Source organism: Canis aureus, chromosome 19, assembly GCF_053574225.1.
Source record: "Canis aureus isolate CA01 chromosome 19, VMU_Caureus_v.1.0, whole genome shotgun sequence".
Taxonomy (NCBI): Eukaryota; Metazoa; Chordata; class Mammalia; order Carnivora; family Canidae; genus Canis; species Canis aureus.
Window position 1 is genome coordinate 41,660,785 of NC_135629.1, and position 16,679 is coordinate 41,677,463.

The following is a 16,679-nucleotide window of genomic DNA, read 5'->3' on the forward strand; positions in this document are numbered from 1 at the left end:
CAGAGGAAAAAAAAAAAAGGAACTTGACAGGAAACACCCCTGAGTAAGCCCAGGCAGTGGAATTTTTTTTTTAAGATTGTTTATTTCATTCATGAGAGACACACGGAGAGAAGCAGAGACATAGGCAGAGGGAGGAGCAGGCTCCCTGCAGGGAGCCCGATATGGGACTTGATTGGACCTATGGGGATCAGGCCCTGAGCCAAAGGCAGATGCTCAACCACTGAGCCACTGAGGTATCCCCCAGGCAGTGATATTATCAGTGAAAGGAAACTGGACAAAGAGCTAAAAGAAATCAGACAGGGCAGCCCAGGTGGCTCAGCGGTTTAGTGCTGCCTTCAGCGCAGGGCCTGATCCTGGAGACCCGGGGTCAGGTCCCGCATCGGGCTCCCTGCATAGAGCTGGTTCTCCCTCTGCCTGTGTCTCTGCCTCTCTCTCTGTTGTGTCTCCTGTGAATAAATAAATAAAAACTTAAAAAAAAAAAAAGAAAGCAGAAAAACAATGTCTGCATAAAATTAGAATATCAATAAAGAGAAAATTGTAAATGGATCTAAGAATGCTAGAGCCAAAAACTATAAGATAACTGCAGTGGAAAACTAGAAGTGTTCAACAATACACTGGAGCAGGCAGAAGAAAAGATCAGTGAACTTGAAAGTAAGACGAGATATCCAGTCTGAGAATCAGAAAGAAAAAAATGTGCAGATCCTGTAGAACACCATCAAGCACAGCAATATATGCATTGTGGAAGTTCCAAATAGAAAAGAAAGTGAGAAAGGGGCAGAAAAAAAGTTTTTGAATAAATAACGGTCACCTCCTCCCCCCAAATCTGATGAAAAACATGAGCACACACATCCAAGAAGTTTGGTTTGGTGGCTTGGGGCTTAGCATAAATGACTCCATTTTGGGCATCTTGCTTTTGACAGTAAATATTGTATGAATCCCATTTTTATGAGTGGGATATTTAAAGTAGCCAAGTTCATTTAAACAGAAAGTAGAATTGAGATTATCCAGGGTTGGAAGAAGGAGGAAATAGTGAGTTATTGCTTAATGGGTACAGTTTCCATTTAGAATGATGAGTTCTAGAAGTTCTAGAAATAGTGGTAATGGTGGCACAGTATTTTTAATGTAATTAATGTAACTGAGTTGTACACTTAATAATAGTTAAGGTACTAAATTTTATGTATATGTTAGCACAACTTAAATCTAAAATTTGGGGATCCCTGGGTGCTCAGCGGTTTAGCACCTGCCTTTGGCCTAGGGCGTGATCCTGGAGACCCGGGATTGAGTCCCATGTCGGGCTCCCTGAATGGAGCCTGCTTCTCCCTCTGCCTGTGTCTCTGCCTCTCTCTGTGTCTCTCATGAGTAAATAAATAAAATCTTTCAAAAAATATAATTTCTATATCCAGTCTTCCTCATACCCATCCCCCATTCCCACTACTAACTTGGGATGAGAAGGGAAGGACAATGATACAACCAGGAAGTGCGTGATGTTGCAGAAGCCTGTGTTTCGAGAGGTTGGTCAAAAAAGGAAATGTTTATTAAAAGCGGCCGCCATCGCAATGACTTGGCAAGAGTCTTTGATGATTCACTGATCATTGGAATTTACTTGGTAAATGGAATGAGTTGAAGTCAAAATATCCTTTTCCCCCCTAAATTGGAAACTGCATTTTCTAACAGCATTTCTTTATTTATTATTAAGTAATCTCCATGCCCAACGTGAGGCTTGAATTCATGACCCCAAGATCAAAAGTTACATACTCTACCAACTGAGCCAGCCAGGTGTCCCGTCTCTATCCATATCCCCTTTATTACCCACCCCAGGGATTCTCAAACCTGTAACCAGATCCCTGTGGGCTGCCTGAGAAAGCTCTGGGACTCACATTACTCTTCTCACTCAATATTTATTTGATATACTCACCAGTTTATTCTAGGCTGTTTTTTCCATGTGTTTTCAAAATTTTATTAATTTTTTGAAAGATTTATTTATCTGAGAGCATGCATGTGCAATGGTATGAGCAGGGGAAGGGGCAGAGGGAGAGAGAATCCTGAAGCAGATTCTTCGCTGAGTGTGGAGCTTGATGCGGGGCTCAATCCCAGAATCCTGAGATTAGGACCTGAGCCAAAATCAAGAGTCAGCCGTTTAACTGACTGAGCCACCAAGCACCCCTGTTTGTTTTTTTTTAATTTTAGATTTATTTATTTATTTATTTATTTATTTATTTATTTATTTATTTTAAAGATTTTATTTATTCATTCATGAGAGTCACACAGAGAGAGGCAGAGACACAGGCAGAGGGAGAAGCAGGCTCCATTCAGGGAGCCCGACATGGGACTCAATCCCGGGTCTCCAGGATCACGCCCTAGGCCAAAGGCAGGTGCTAAACCGCTGAGCACCCAGGGATCCCCAAATTTTAGATTTAAGTTGTGCTAACATATACATAAAATTTAGTACCTTAACTATTATTAAGTGTACAACTCAGTTACATTAATTACATTAAAAATACTGTGCCACCATTACCACTATTTCTAGAACTTCTAGAACTCATCATTCTAAATGGAAACTGTACCCATTAAGCAATAACTCACTATTTCCTCCTTCTTCCAACCCTGGATAATCTCAATTCTACTTTCTGTTTAAATGAACTTGGCTACTTTAAATATCCCACTCATAAAAATGGGATTCATACAATATTTACTGTCAAAAGCAAGATGCCCAAAATGGAGTCATTTATGCTAAGCCCCAAGCCACCAAACCAAACTTCTTGGATGTGTGTGCTCATGTTTTTCATCAGATTTGGGGGGAGGAGGTGACCGTTATTTATTCAAAAACTTTTTTTCTGCCCCTTTCTCACTTTCTTTTCTATTTGGAACTTCCACAATGCATATATTGCTGTGCTTGATGGTGTTCTACAGGATCTGCACATTTTTTTCTTTCTGATTCTCAGACTGGATATCTCGTCTTACTTTCAAGTTCACTGATCTTTTCTTCTGCCTGCTCCAGTGTATTGTTGAACACTTCTAGTTTTCCACTGCAGTTATCTTATAGTTTTTGGCTCTAGCATTCTTAGATCCATTTACAATTTTCTCTTTATTGATATTCTAATTTTATGCAGACATTGTTTTTCTGCTTTCTTTTTTTTTTTTTAAGTTTTTATTTATTTATTCACAGGAGACACAACAGAGAGAGAGGCAGAGACACAGGCAGAGGGAGAACCAGCTCTATGCAGGGAGCCCGATGCGGGACCTGACCCCGGGTCTCCAGGATCAGGCCCTGCGCTGAAGGCAGCACTAAACCGCTGAGCCACCTGGGCTGCCCTGTCTGATTTCTTTTAGCTCTTTGTCCAGTTTCCTTTCACTGATAATATCACTGCCTGGGGGATACCTCAGTGGCTCAGTGGTTGAGCATCTGCCTTTGGCTCAGGGCCTGATCCCCATAGGTCCAATCAAGTCCCATATCGGGCTCCCTGCAGGGAGCCTGCTCCTCCCTCTGCCTATGTCTCTGCTTCTCTCCGTGTGTCTCTCATGAATGAAATAAACAATCTTAAAAAAAAAATTCCACTGCCTGGGCTTACTCAGGGGTGTTTCCTGTCAAGTTCCTTTTTTTTTTTTCCTCTGTGAATGGGCCATACTTTTCCATTTCTTAGCATGTTTCATAATATTTTGTTAAGAACTAGACATTCTGAATATGAAATGTGGTAATTCTGAAGAGTGAGAACTCTTCAGTAATTTCTTTTTTTTTTTTCTTCAGTAATTTCTGATTTCAGCTTGTGGAGGGGTGAAGCCATCTGTTTATGACCTCTCCATACTATTTTTACAAAGTGTATTTTCCTTGTTGTGTATAGAAACTGAAGTTTCTATTCTATTATCACTTGGTCAGCCAGTGATCTGACAAAGATTTCCTTAAGTGTCCTGCTCCCAGAAGGAAGGTGGGAATGGGGGTGGTGAAGTGAGGTCTACTTAAATCCCTTGGAGCTGGGAAGCTGCCTCAGCCTGTGGGGTTTGAAACAGGGAAATTCATTGAATTGAATTTCTCCATCAAGCTCTCCCTTGGATGCTGCAAGTGTTCAACCTAGACTTTAGAATTCCAAAAAAGCTGCTACACAATTTCTGCTAGGTCAATAGTTATTTTAATAGAGGGAAGGATTCCTGGGGAGTGCTACTCTATCACCTTTTGTGATGTCACATTGTGTTCTAAATTATTTATCAAGACAGTACTTTGTCAATCTAAAAGAAAAACCTGGTTTGATTAGAATTGTATTAATGCCAATAATTTTGGGGAAAGTCCTTTTTTTGGACAGTTGGCCAAGAATTTCTAGCATCAAGTCTTGGTTCTGTTGTAATACTTTTTCTCTTAATCTTCCTCCCTCCTCTTGCATTTTACCATAAATAGCAAGAAGACCTAAGGCTGTATTTTCAACATTTTGCTTGGAGATCTCTTCTACCTAATGTCCAAGTTCATCATTTACAAGTTCTGCTTTCCACCCAACTGCTGGACACAATTCCACTAAGGATCACCTAGGCCAAAGGCAGGCGCTCAACCACCGAGCCACCCAGGCATCTTTTTTTTTTTTTTTTTTTTTTTTTTTTAAGATTTATTTATTCATGAGAGAGAGAGAGAGGCAGAGACACAGGCAGAGGGAGAAGCAGGCTGCATGCAAGGAGCCTGATGTGGACTTGAACCTGGGAATCCAGTATCACACCTTGAGCCAAAGGCAGGCGCTCAACCGCTGAGCCATCCAGGCGTCCCTCTGGGTGTGATTCTTGAAAGAGGAGTCAAGGTTGTCTCCTAGATTTTTAGTCTGAACAACTAGGTTAACGGAGGTGTCATTTACTGATGAAGGCAATTATGGGAGGTTTGGAAGGAAGAGTAAAGAGTTCAGTGTTAGCCATGTTTAATTGAAATGTTGGCCCTCCGGGGGAGATAGTGAAAAAATGCTGGGAATAGAGAAGCCATTGTCTGTACAGACAGCACTGAAGCCCTGCGGCTGGGTGATTTGACCAAAGAGTAGATTTTATCAGGAAAGGAAGAAGTAGCCAGGACTGAGCCCTGGGCTCTCTATTAAGATTGGGAGGTGAAGAACCAGCTGAGGAGCTAAGAAGGAGTGTCCAGGAGGCAGGACAAGAATAGTAGTGTGGGAACCTGAAAGTAAAGAAGGCATTGGCTTTAGCAACATGGAGCTCACCGGTTACCATAACAGGTGTGGATTTGGAGGAGTGATGTAGTGATGGACTGGAGTGGATTTGGGAGAGAATGGGAGGACAGGAATTGCATGCAGCGAACTCTTCAGGGGAGCTCTGCCAGAAGGGTACAGAATGTGGGTGTCACTGGAGGAGGCTGTGTCATAGACAAGAGAAGCCTAAGAAGATGTAACAACTAAACATGTGGTGTCCTGAATAGAATCCTAGAAGAGAAAAAAACATAGGTAGAAAGTAAGGTAATCTGAATAAACTATAGACTTTAGTTAATAGCATACCAATATTGCAACCACCATACCTTAATGTCAGATGTTAATAATAGGGGAAACTGTGCATGTGTGTATAAGGGAGATATATATGGGAACTCTACTATCTGCTCAACTTCTTTATAAATATAAAACTTCTTGAAACTAAAGTTTTAAAAAAGTGGAAAGATGGACTAGATGATTCTATTTTTTATTTTTCATGTCTAAATCATAACTTAATCTTATTTTTTATTTTTAAAAAATATTTTATTTACTTATTCATGAGAATACACAGAGAGGAGGGCAGCCCGAGTGGCTCAGCTGTTTAGCGCCGCCTTCAGCCCAGAGCCTGATACTGGAGACCCAGGATCGAGTCCCACGTCGGGTTACCTGCATGGAGCCTGCTTATGTCTCTGCCTCTCCCTCTCTCTCTGTGTCTTTCATGAACAATTAAATTTTAAAAATCCTAAAAAAAAAAAAGAGTTCTTCTAAAAACAAACAAACAAACAAACAAATAAATAAAATACACAGAGAGGAGAGAGGCAGAGGCACAGGCAGAGGGAGAAGCAGGCTCCATACAGGGAGCCCGATGTGGGACTCGATCCCTGGTCTCCAGGATCACGGCCTGGGCCAAAGGCAGGCGCCAAACCGCTGCGCCACCCAGGGATCCCCATAACATAATTTTAGACCACAAAATATTAATAAACACACACTTAAGCGCCTTTTGTCTGCTTTTTATAAAAGTTATATTTTAAGTATGACTTTTTTTTAAAGATCGCAAAGACAGAAGTAGAATAAATCACATATGAATTACGTAAAAGCAGAGTTCAGAGGTATGCTCTTTCAAAAGTAACATGTGTCTTGCAAAAATTAAAAACTTTGTATTAACACAGAAATCTAACTATGGTGAGCATCCTTTTCTTCCCTTCAATCCATTTTTTCCAGAAGTCCCTCGGCTGAAAGTTTCGAGTGAGTTCCTCCGGATTTTTTTCTTTTCTATGTGGTCTATGAGAAAAGCCGTATTGTTTTGTTCTGTTTGTGGGTGTGTGTTTTGTTTTCTCAGAAAGGAGTTGCAATGTCACAAATCCGAGATTAGGAGTTTTCCTGTTCTACAGTGCGCAGTGGGCGCGTCGCCGGGAACGGGGAGCAGCAGCTTCTCTCTCACGTTCCTCTGGGAATTGTGGCTCAAGGTCGACGACTCCGAATTCGACGTTACTGTCCCGGGGCGTCTGGGCGCACATGCACAGTGCCAGCATCAACCGCCAACGAACGGAATCCATGTTCTCTCCACCCAAGTAAGTAGTCTCTAAGCTGTTCCTTTTTCTCCAATTCCCTCGAAGTCAACCGTCTGAATCTACTTCAACCTTTTCGAGAGAAAACCGTGATCAGCAGCTACCTCACAGTCCCAGCAATCCGCGCCGCTGCTAGGGCCCCGGGGCTCCCATCCCCGGACACGCGGCCGCTGCGCCCCCGGCCCGCGCGGCAGCTCCGAGCTCGCAGTGGATTCGGGGCGCCCGCGAGGCGTGAGGAACATCGGCACTTTGACTCTCACGAGTGAAAGGGGAAGCTGGACTGTACCGCGGACGCACCGGCACTGGCCACGCACAGCCAGGTGGGCTGAGGCACGCGGGCACCCGCCGGCCGCGGGCACAACCACAGACCAACGGCGCGTGAAGAAGCTGCTCTCCGCCAGGAGGCGGCCGAGCGCCACGGCTGCGGCAGTGCGCCTGCGCCTCGGACGCCGTCGCGTCCCCTTTTACGCTTGCGTGACGCGACCTAGCGTCGACTGGAGCTGGAAGATGGCGGCTTCCGCGGTTTGCCGGGCGGCGGGCGCCGGGACGAGGGTGCTGCTGCGCACCCGCCGCTCGGTGAGGCGACAGCGGGAGCACAAGGCCGCGGAGCGCGGGGCTTCGGCACGCGGACGGGAGCGGACTGTTTAGCCGCGCAGGGTCACCGTTGGGGAGGTTCCGGGGTCAGGGCCGTGCGAAGGTCACGGCGCTGAGCGGGGATTGGCGTCCTGCGGCGGGCCGGGGCGGGGGGGCTGCGACCGGGATCCCACTGCTGGCCAGGGAGCCGAGGTCAGATCCCGCAACCGAGTCCTCAATCTCGGTCGTCCCTTTTTAGCAGTCGTCCCTGCTGAGGTCGCCTGCCTTGCGGAGCACCGCCACCTTCGCCCAAGCTCTCCAGAGCGTGCCAGAGACACAGGTCAGCCTGCTGGACAACGGGCTGCGAGTGGCCTCCGAGCAGTCCTCCCAGCCTACCTGCACGGTGAGCCGGGGCTCCCCTCGGGAGGCCGCCTCCCTACTGCGCCTGGCGTCTTTTCCTAGGTCAGGGTGTGACCTTGGGCTCAAGTCCTCTGTGGTTTGGGTCAGACTCCTTATTCACCACTGAATTGACTCTACTGCCTTAATCCCGACCCCAGCTAGGCCCCACTTCTTGGAGGCATTCCTTACTATAACTAGCACACATTTAGTATATGATGCCTGCCAAGCCAGAGGCCAGGTTTTTTTTTTTTTCCAGCGTATTCTTAAGCACCTCAAAGGAGAGAAGTGATCCTGTTTTCATTTTACCATGAGGAAAATGGGTTTCAGAGACATAAGGTAACTGCTAGAGTCACAGCCCAAAGTCATAATCTCCTGGCTAGACTACTTACGGGCCTGCATAAGGAATGCATTTGAAAATTCCGAAGAAATTGATTTCTTCCAAAAAAATACAAATCCCCCAAATTGACTTAAAAGAAATCTTGGTTAGATATATGAATAGATGAGAAGATTCTGAAGATGTAATCCTCTTCTCTGCACTCTAAATGCCAGGGTGCAATAAGACCAATAAGTGGTCTTATTAGTAAATTCCTTCGGTTTTCCAGGAACAAATAATGTGCTTTAAGTTGTTACTGAACGCAGCAAAAAATCATGGGCAACTTTTGTATTACGTGGCTCTTATATCCAAAGCCTGTTTAGAAAGTTGGTGAGAGAATGCTGTATTTCACGGACTCTGAGAAGCTCTAATTGTAAGGGGCACCCACTGTGTCCCAGTGGCATATAAAGAATGCTGCCTATGATAATCAAAGACTATTGTGGGTTTTAAGATTTAAGTTTTCCTTCTGAGATGTTAGTTGTGAAATAGATGTTAGCGTAAGAATTTATGTTATATTGTATGCCTATCAACATCTCTTAGGAAAGTAGATGTGAAAATTTTAAATCAGCTGTGAGCAAATATTAAAAGACTAGATCTATGTGACTTGTGTGGGATGAGTGATGTGGTGTGTGTTTCATAGCACACCAGGAGGCTGTTGAAGTAATGATGAGATTCTCTCATTGGGTGCCAAGGAGACATTTGACAGTGTTAAGTATCCAAGTCTGGTTAAAAACTTAAAAAAAGAAAAATTGTGAATGAAGGCTCCTTGCTTAATAAGATAAAATGTTCAGTGTCTAAACCAATAGCCTGGGCAGCCCCCGTGGTCCAGCGGTTTAGCGCCGCCTTCAGCCCAGGGCCTGATCCTGGAGGCCCGGGATCAAGTCCCAAGTTGGGCTCCCTACATGGAGCCTGCTTCTCCTTCTGCCTGTGTCTCTGCCTCTCCCTCTCTGTGTCTCTCATGAATAAATAAATAAAAATTAAAATAAATAAATAAATAAACCAATAGCCTTCCTTAATGGTGAAAGACAAAATTACCAGAACAAAGGCAGGGTATAATTTTTAGAAAGCAGAAAATAAGTTGTTGTTTGCAAACAATGTGTCGATTGCCTAGAAAAAAATAAAAAGAGTCAACTGAAAAGCAAGACAATATAAGAATTTCATATTGGTAATGGGGTTAGGTGAGTGTGCACAGAAGCTTTCTTGGGAACCAGTCTACAAATAGAGTGGGAAGGAGAAGGGACATGGTATGTCTTTGAGCCCCTGCCTGTGCCCAGGGCACAGCTGTATCTCCAAGCACATGGGGTCCTACTGAGACAACTCTCCCCCAACCTTGGGACCGTGAGCCCTGACCTGGGGCTTCTGTTGAGTCTTCCAGGATAAGGCATAAGTGGGGGCTGGGGTGGTTTGTGTGTTACCTTTGTTGATGGCTTCTTGTCCAGGTCGGGGTGTGGATTGATGTTGGCAGCCGTTACGAGACTGAGAAGAACAATGGGGCAGGTTACTTTCTGGAGCATCTGGCTTTCAAGGTGAGGCTCTTGAAGTCCTGCATCTCCCCTGGGGTTGGGGCTGCCTGGTGTCCCTCCTGAGGAGGATGTAGGTTCACAAAGTCAGCTTCCTCAGTTATGGGCTTCAGTTGGGGGGCGATCTCTGGCTGGCCTTTCTGGAAGGAATCACATGGGCTTAGCCTCTCCTGAGTGAATATATATCTGGTCAGCCCCTGCACAAGGCCCCCAGCGCCTGAAAGAAACCCAGGGAGACGCAGGACCCCACTCCTCACCAGAGAGGCCGGGCGTGCGTCATACACATGCATTGGTGCAGAAGTGTGGAACACGTAGATAGATGTTAAGATATGTATTTGAACAAACTTGTAGACTTGGGCTGTCAAGCGTTCTCGTGAAATGCTCTCTGGCCGAATACCTGGGCATCTCTTGTTTCTAGAAGTAAATACTGAGCTTTCCTGAGGTTGGAGATAGTCTTCATCCTTAGCCCCTTAGCCAGTCCATGTTGTCATGAAGTCTGTTTTTTTAAAAGAATGAAAAAAATGGAGGAGGAGATATAGATGGGTGGGGGCGTGGAGCAGGACCATGTAGATAGCCTAGCCAGCAGCAACATCACAGATGTGTGTGCAGATCTCAAGATGGATGTGTGTGCCAGTGGACACACGCACACATACACGTACAGGGCTGGGGTTGAGTCCCACAGAGGTTGCACTAGTACACACACAATAATATGAATGGCTTGGGGTTAGAGTGGGTAATGGCAGCATCAGCTGAACATTGATGTGTACTAACCTGACCATGACTGTCAGCAAGGTGACAGAGAATGGGAAGGTCAGGCTGCTATGGGGCTCTGGATTTCAGGCAATACTTGCACTGGCTGTGCCTTTCTTGGCCCCTGGCTGTCTCCATTTTGTTAGCCTATGATACTGTGTGGCCCTGCTTGGCACTTGGTGAGTATGGATTGTAGGCCCTATATTCCCATCATCTTTGCTAAAGGATGTGCCCGTGGACTAGTGATCCTGCTGAGACTTTAGCCTTTGAAGATAGGGGTCCTGAGTTCCCATGTGGCTCCTGATTGGTCCATTTGCTGTCTGGCTCAAGGGAACAAAGAATCGACCTGGCAATGCCTTGGAGAAGGAGGTGGAGAGCATGGGGGCCCATCTCAATGCCTATAGCACCCGGGAGCACACTGCCTACTATATCAAGGCACTCTCCAAGGACCTACCAAAAGGTAAAGCCTGGAGGAGGAGGCAGGGACAGGATGATAGGACTTAGGGGTACAGAGGACAGGCCCCCAGGAGCTTGGCCTGGCTGAAGAATGGGGTTACCCTGACAGTATACTCTTGTAGCAGGGCAAGCAGGCATGCCAGGCCTGGGGGGTGAGGGGGAGGGGGTTGTGCTGTTACTGGCCTGCAGTAGCCACCTGGTGCCTAAACCTGCTCTTGCATCTAGCTGTGGAGCTCCTGGCTGACATTGTGCAGAACTGCAGCCTAGAAGACTCCCAGATCGAGAAGGAGCGTGATGTGATTCTACAGGAGCTGCAGGAGAACGATGCGTGCATGCGGGATGTGGTCTTTGACTACCTGCATGCCACAGCATTCCAGGGCACACCTCTAGCCCAGGCTGTGGAGGGGCCCAGTGGGAATGTCAGGTGAGGGTTGGCCGGACCTCTGCCAGAACTTGCTCAAGCCCCATTCACATGAGTTTGTTTTAGTTGGCCTGTGCTATTATATTAATTTGCACAATTGGAAACATCTCTGTTGCCACATGGTCCATGGGGTTCTTTTTGAAGACCTGTGTGGTCTTCATTTAGATTGTGGGCTTCCTTGTAGGGTTTTATGTGTCCTGACCACCTGAGGGAGAGAGCATTGGGGGTCTTGTCCTCTGGTGGGGATCCTGACACCTCCCTTGGAGAGAAAGCACTGCCATGAAGGCAGACATGTGGTGGGGACCTTGGCAGGCTGGGTGGCAGAGATGGGAAATGGGATCAAGGGGTCTGCTAGGGCTTGCTCCCTGGAGAAGTCCTGTCTCCTCGTCTGTCTCCTCAGCTCTGTTTTGTGAGACCCAGATCACTGTGATTTGGGAGAGGCGTTGAGCCATTGGCTGTATGTCTTTCAGGAAACTATCTCGTGCAGACCTGACCGAGTACCTCAGCAGGCATTACAAAGCCCCTCGCATGGTGCTAGCAGCAGCTGGAGGTGAGTACTGGGCTCACTGAAGCCCTGTGGTGATGGGTGGGTAGGACCAGCCTTGTTTACCAGGGCCCAGGTCTCCTGGTTCTGACCATAGGGAATCTTCCATTTCTGGGGACCCTGTTCCTATTCTGTCCTTTAGGGGAGTGACTGCCACCCATCTTTGGGACCCGCCACATAGGGATGCTGCTCCCCCTCATTAGTACAGGCCTTTCTCAGCCCTACCTGTTCCCTAAAAGACCTAGTTAGCAGGCTGATGGGGGATATAGGCCCTCAGGGTGTTCCTTGCAGCCGTGCTAGTGGGCAGCCAGGCACTGGGGTGTGACAGTGCATATTTGATGACAGACCAGGAAGTGCAGAGTTGGAGGTTCAGGGGTGCTTTTGAAGTATATGCTGTGGGAACCAAAGTCTAAAGGATGGGGGGAATCAGTCAGGAGGGAGCTGGGACCCTGAGTGGTGGGGCAGGGCAGTGTCATGGCCTGATGCTTGGCTGTTTGTGGGGGCTGGAGCACATGCGGACCGATCAAGATGCTAGAGCGGCAGAGAACTCCTCTTGTAAGGGTGAGGGTGGGAGGTCCTGCAGTGTCCTGAGGGGCTGAGGTCACAACGTTATTTGTGAATGTCCTCAGAATGAGTCACAGCCCTGTGGTAGCACCTCTGTGCCCTCTCATTTGCCACCTCTACAGGGTAGCAGCCAGGATCCTCTTGAAGGGTCAGAGTGACGAAGCAGGGCAGGAGGCCTTGTGCCCGGGGTACCCCAGTCTTGTCCTTAATGTGGGAGTGAACGGATCACATGGAGACCCATCTGCAAGCCCAGCATGCTACTGCTTCCCTGGGGATGAGGTCATGGGCACTCTTTGACCGTCAGGTGCCTGCCCTACCTCTGAGGCAGAGTCTGCCTACATGGGACTCTTCCCTCACCCTGTCCCGATGTCATGTTCTCCTTCTGTCTCCCACTGAAGATAGGATGTGGGGTCCCCTGACCCTGTGCTTTGGACCCTACCTGGCCAGTAACAGTGCTGTCTATTTTGGCAGGGGTGGAGCACCGGCAGCTGCTGGACCTCGCCCAGAAGCACTTCAGCAGCGTTTCTGAGACATACACAGAGGACACTGTGCCCACTCTGGCTCCATGCCGCTTCACGGGCAGCGAGGTGGGCTGCCTTGTGGGCTGGGGCGGTGTTCTTAGCCCAAGCCTCTAGATGGGCCCTCACGTACCTGGTTGTCTTCATGACTCCAGAGGAGCCTCGGGAGTTGGAAGCGGGTCTTGTGGCTGTTGTGTCACAAGCACAGGTGTTCACACACACACGTGCATGCTTCACCCACAGCTGGTACCTTTTCTGGTCTCTGGATGTTCTGCCTCTCTCAGTCATGCCGTGTCCTTTTTCAGATCCGCCACCGTGATGACGCTCTGCCCTTGGCCCATGTAGCTATTGCAGTAGAAGGGCCTGGCTGGGCCAACCCGGACAATGTGGCCCTCCAAGTGGCCAATGCCATCATTGGCCACTATGACTGCACTTATGGTGGCAGCACGGTAAGCACCGGGGCGAGCATGGGACCTTGCCTTCAAGGTACAGAGGGTACCAGGGCTGTGGGCTCCTGTACCTTGGGGTTCAGGGTGTGAACCATCGACAGGAGGGTGAATGCTGACAATCCTTGCCCCGGCAGCACCTGTCCAGCCCACTGGCTGCTGTCTCTGTGGCCAAGAAGCTGTGCCAGAGTTTCCAGACCTTCAACATCTGCTACGCAGAGACTGGGTTGCTGGGCGCACACTTTGTCTGCGATCGCATGAACATTGATGACATGATGTTCTTCCTGCAAGGCCAGTGGTGAGTGGCAGCCCAGTACTATGGGGTGCAGGAAGGGCCTTTAAGCAGGGGTGGGGTAGGAGACCGCATCATCTCTCGGGATGACCACCTTGTCCCCTGTCCATTTCAGGATGCGCCTGTGCACCAGTGCCACAGAAAGTGAGGTGCTCCGGGGCAAAAACATCCTCAGAAATGCACTGGTGTCTCATCTGGATGGTGAGTTGTGCAGCCCTCTGAGGAGGGTGTGGAGCGCATCCTGGCAGGGACAGCCCCAGGATAGCCACGTTCCCAACCAAATTGGGAAAGGAAAACTCTGAAGGCCATGCCATATCCCCACTTCCACTCCCAGGGGTGTGGTGTGTCCAGTACGAGTGCCAGTGGGCCAGGTCAGCAACAACCCATTGTTACAGTGGCAAGTGATAGTAGAAGTGGGGGTTGAGATCTGGGGTCAAACCATGGTCCAGATGTCAGCCTAGAGCTGGAGGCTCAGTGAGTACCGGTGGTCCAGGACTGGACTGGGTGGACTGGTAACCCTCCCCTGACCCTTGCAGGCACCACTCCTGTGTGTGAGGACATTGGACGCAGTCTCCTGACCTATGGCCGGCGCATCCCCCTGGCTGAGTGGGAAAGCCGGATTGCGGTAATGTGGGCCCCTGGGGGAGGTTCTGGAGTCTTGACCTGGCAGACTTCTAAAGGGCGGGGAGTTCAGGCCTGACAGCGCACTGTGCAAACTGCTCCCGTAGGCATCTCTAGTGTCTTAGGCAGCGTCACCCACGGGTGGCATTATTGGAGGGCAGGGCAGAAGCCGATGGCTGAGGGGATGGGCGGGGCCTGCTGCCTTTTCCCTTTGGGTGAAGGGCAGCTCCTTGGTTCATATAGAAGATCAGGGCTGGCTGGGTGATGTTGACCTGCTGAGGTGGTCCCAGGAGCCTGCCTGTCAGTGTGCTCTCTACTTCACCCTGCAGGAAGTGGATGCCAGTGTGGTGCGTGAGGTCTGCTCCAAGTACTTCTATGACCAGTGTCCAGCAGTGGCTGGATTGGGTGAGTAGCCTAGAGGGCCTGTTCTTAGTCCTCCTCCTCAGGCCTCCTCTTGGCCTCCCCTTCTGCCTCTGTTCCCCCACCCCCTAGCCTATGCTGGCAGCAGCAAACTGAGGCCCCCGAGAGGCTCTGCCCACTAACCTGGCTGCCAGGGAGTTCTTGCTCAGAAAACCTGTCCCAGCAGCTCCCTGACTCCCTGCCAAGGTACCTCTATCAATACCCCACACCCGCCAGGTAACGGACACCTCTGTGTGGGGGGTGGGGCTTCAAGAGCATGAAGTGACAGGCTCAGCACCCCTGGGGGAATGTTCTCTTCCTTTTTTCCACTGAAAGCCTGTCTTGTGCTGCTCTGGGCAGCTCTGAATCGGGTGCGGCGCAGGGCCAGGTGTCCCTGTACAGGCCAGGTACCCCACCCTGACGCCCCACCCTATCCCCACAGGCCCCATTGAGCAGCTCCCAGACTACAACCGGATCCGTAGCGGCATGTTCTGGCTGCGTTTCTAGGCAAGAAGGCTGTACGGGCAAGAGGGCTGGGCCAGGGTTCATGGTCCCTCCCCACCACAAACATGCCACCTCGGCTCTTCAGACCTGTGTGCAGATTACCTTGCCTCCAATAAAGTCCTGTGTTGAGAACTGTGTTGTCCTCTCGGCATTACCATGGAGTCCACTGGGCAGTGGATGGGGGAACAGGGACTTCTCTTAGGTTCTGTATGCCCCCGATCCTTCTGCCTTCCCACAGGCTGTTGTATCCCCAGCCAGGGGCAAGCGTGGGGGCCGCAGTATGCAGGCCGGAAGCCTTTGATGCCTGCAGGGAGCTGAAGCCAGATGTTTCCATTTAGCCATGTGGGGGATGCTCCTCGCTAGTCTGTCCCAAGAGTAGGGTGTGGGAACCCATGTTTTTGCCCTGGTAGAGGTTCCAGCCTGGGAACTCGGAAGCCAGGAAGGAAGCCCTTGGTGTGGGCCCTGTGCAATTGCTTTCTGGCAGTTCCTGGTCCCCTGGACAGGCCAGGAGGGCCAAGGAGTATCCCTGAGGAAGCCTTCTTCATGTTTACTCTGGATCCTGGGAGGAGGATAGCCTGGGGCATAGTGTTCCCATCTGATTTCTAACTATTGCCTGGACAGGCAGGGCAAGAATCCTTTGCCTCGATTTGCTGCTGACTCAGGCTCCGAGAATAGCCCTGAGCTCAGTGGGGCCTGAGCCCCCTCCCTTGACTAGATCTGTCCCAGGCAAGTCCTGAGCTGCTGGCCTGATGATCCCCTTCCCATCTACCTGAGGCAGCCAGGACCTGGTGGAGCTCTCTGCTGCCTAGTCCCCCTTCAGGCCCTGGGCCCACAAGGCAGGTCAGCAGGTAGACCCTTCTTGCTTCCAGCCCTTCTGCAGTCAGATTCCCTGGGAGCCCAGGAAGGAAGTGGAAGTGAGGGGCCTGATTTTCTTAGCAGAAGTGCTGCTGGCAGTCGGGACCAGAGTCCTGGAACAAAGGTCATTGAGAAGCAGGCTCTTCAAAGTCACCCAGCACCCCAGCCTTACAGTGGCCCAAATAACCCTTGAATCACTCCTGCCCTGCCCCAGTGTCTTTCCCTCACCTCTTCATTGACACCAGTTGTCAGTCAAGAAATAATGATCAAGTGCCTTCTAGAACCCAGAGCTGGATAACCCAGGTCATTCTACTTTGTGATCAGTTTGAGAGAAACTGCTGCACAGTGCGGAACCCTGACAGGCTCATTCCGGGTATTTATAGGTGCAGCACACTGGGCCCAGAGAATACCAAATCTTGGCTCTGGGTGTCCCGGGCACACGAGAGAACCCAAGCTCTGGAAGTGATCTGGTCCCAATTGACCTTGTGTAACCAAGCAAGGGATTTTGATCTTTGCTCTGGAGACATTTTCAGGGAGGTATCTTGGGAGTTACTGGGAAGAGAAGTGACTTGGTCAGCCTGAGATTTAGCATGGGGACTCTCAGGCTGGATTTCTGTGGCACCCCAGTAAGCTGTGCTATAGTAGAGCAGAGGTCACAGCTGTAGGCGGAGCTGGAGCGAGCTGTAGAGGATACAAGCCGGATAGCAGCCCCAG

At 49.4% G+C, this 16,679-nt stretch overlaps 1 protein-coding gene and 1 long non-coding RNA gene across 3 annotated transcripts; one reads left to right on the forward strand and one right to left on the reverse strand.

The window, feature by feature from the left end:
• Positions 1–6,157: 6,157 nt before the first annotated feature.
• Positions 6,158–7,404, reverse strand: LOC144290095 (uncharacterized). The gene is made up of 2 exons (XR_013357936.1): positions 7,028–7,404; positions 6,158–6,802 (listed from the first exon to the last, which is right to left on the reverse strand). It is a non-coding gene; the product is annotated as an uncharacterized LOC144290095 (long non-coding RNA).
• On the forward strand, positions 7,147–15,242 carry UQCRC1 (ubiquinol-cytochrome c reductase core protein 1). Of its 2 annotated transcripts, none has more exons than XM_077858947.1 (13): positions 7,147–7,306; positions 7,563–7,706; positions 9,515–9,601; positions 10,676–10,805; positions 11,027–11,225; positions 11,693–11,772; positions 12,802–12,917; positions 13,154–13,297; positions 13,432–13,592; positions 13,702–13,787; positions 14,123–14,211; positions 14,537–14,612; positions 15,049–15,242. In XM_077858947.1, exons 1-13 carry the CDS (start codon positions 7,238–7,240, stop codon positions 15,111–15,113), a joined length of 1,446 nt encoding a protein of 481 aa, XP_077715073.1. In that variant the 5' UTR covers positions 7,147–7,237; the 3' UTR covers positions 15,114–15,242. The 2 variants fall into 2 exon arrangements, with proteins under 2 accessions (XP_077715073.1, XP_077715074.1); XM_077858948.1 differs by having other exon boundaries at positions 7,152–7,306; positions 7,566–7,706.
• Positions 15,243–16,679: the final 1,437 nt, after the last annotated feature.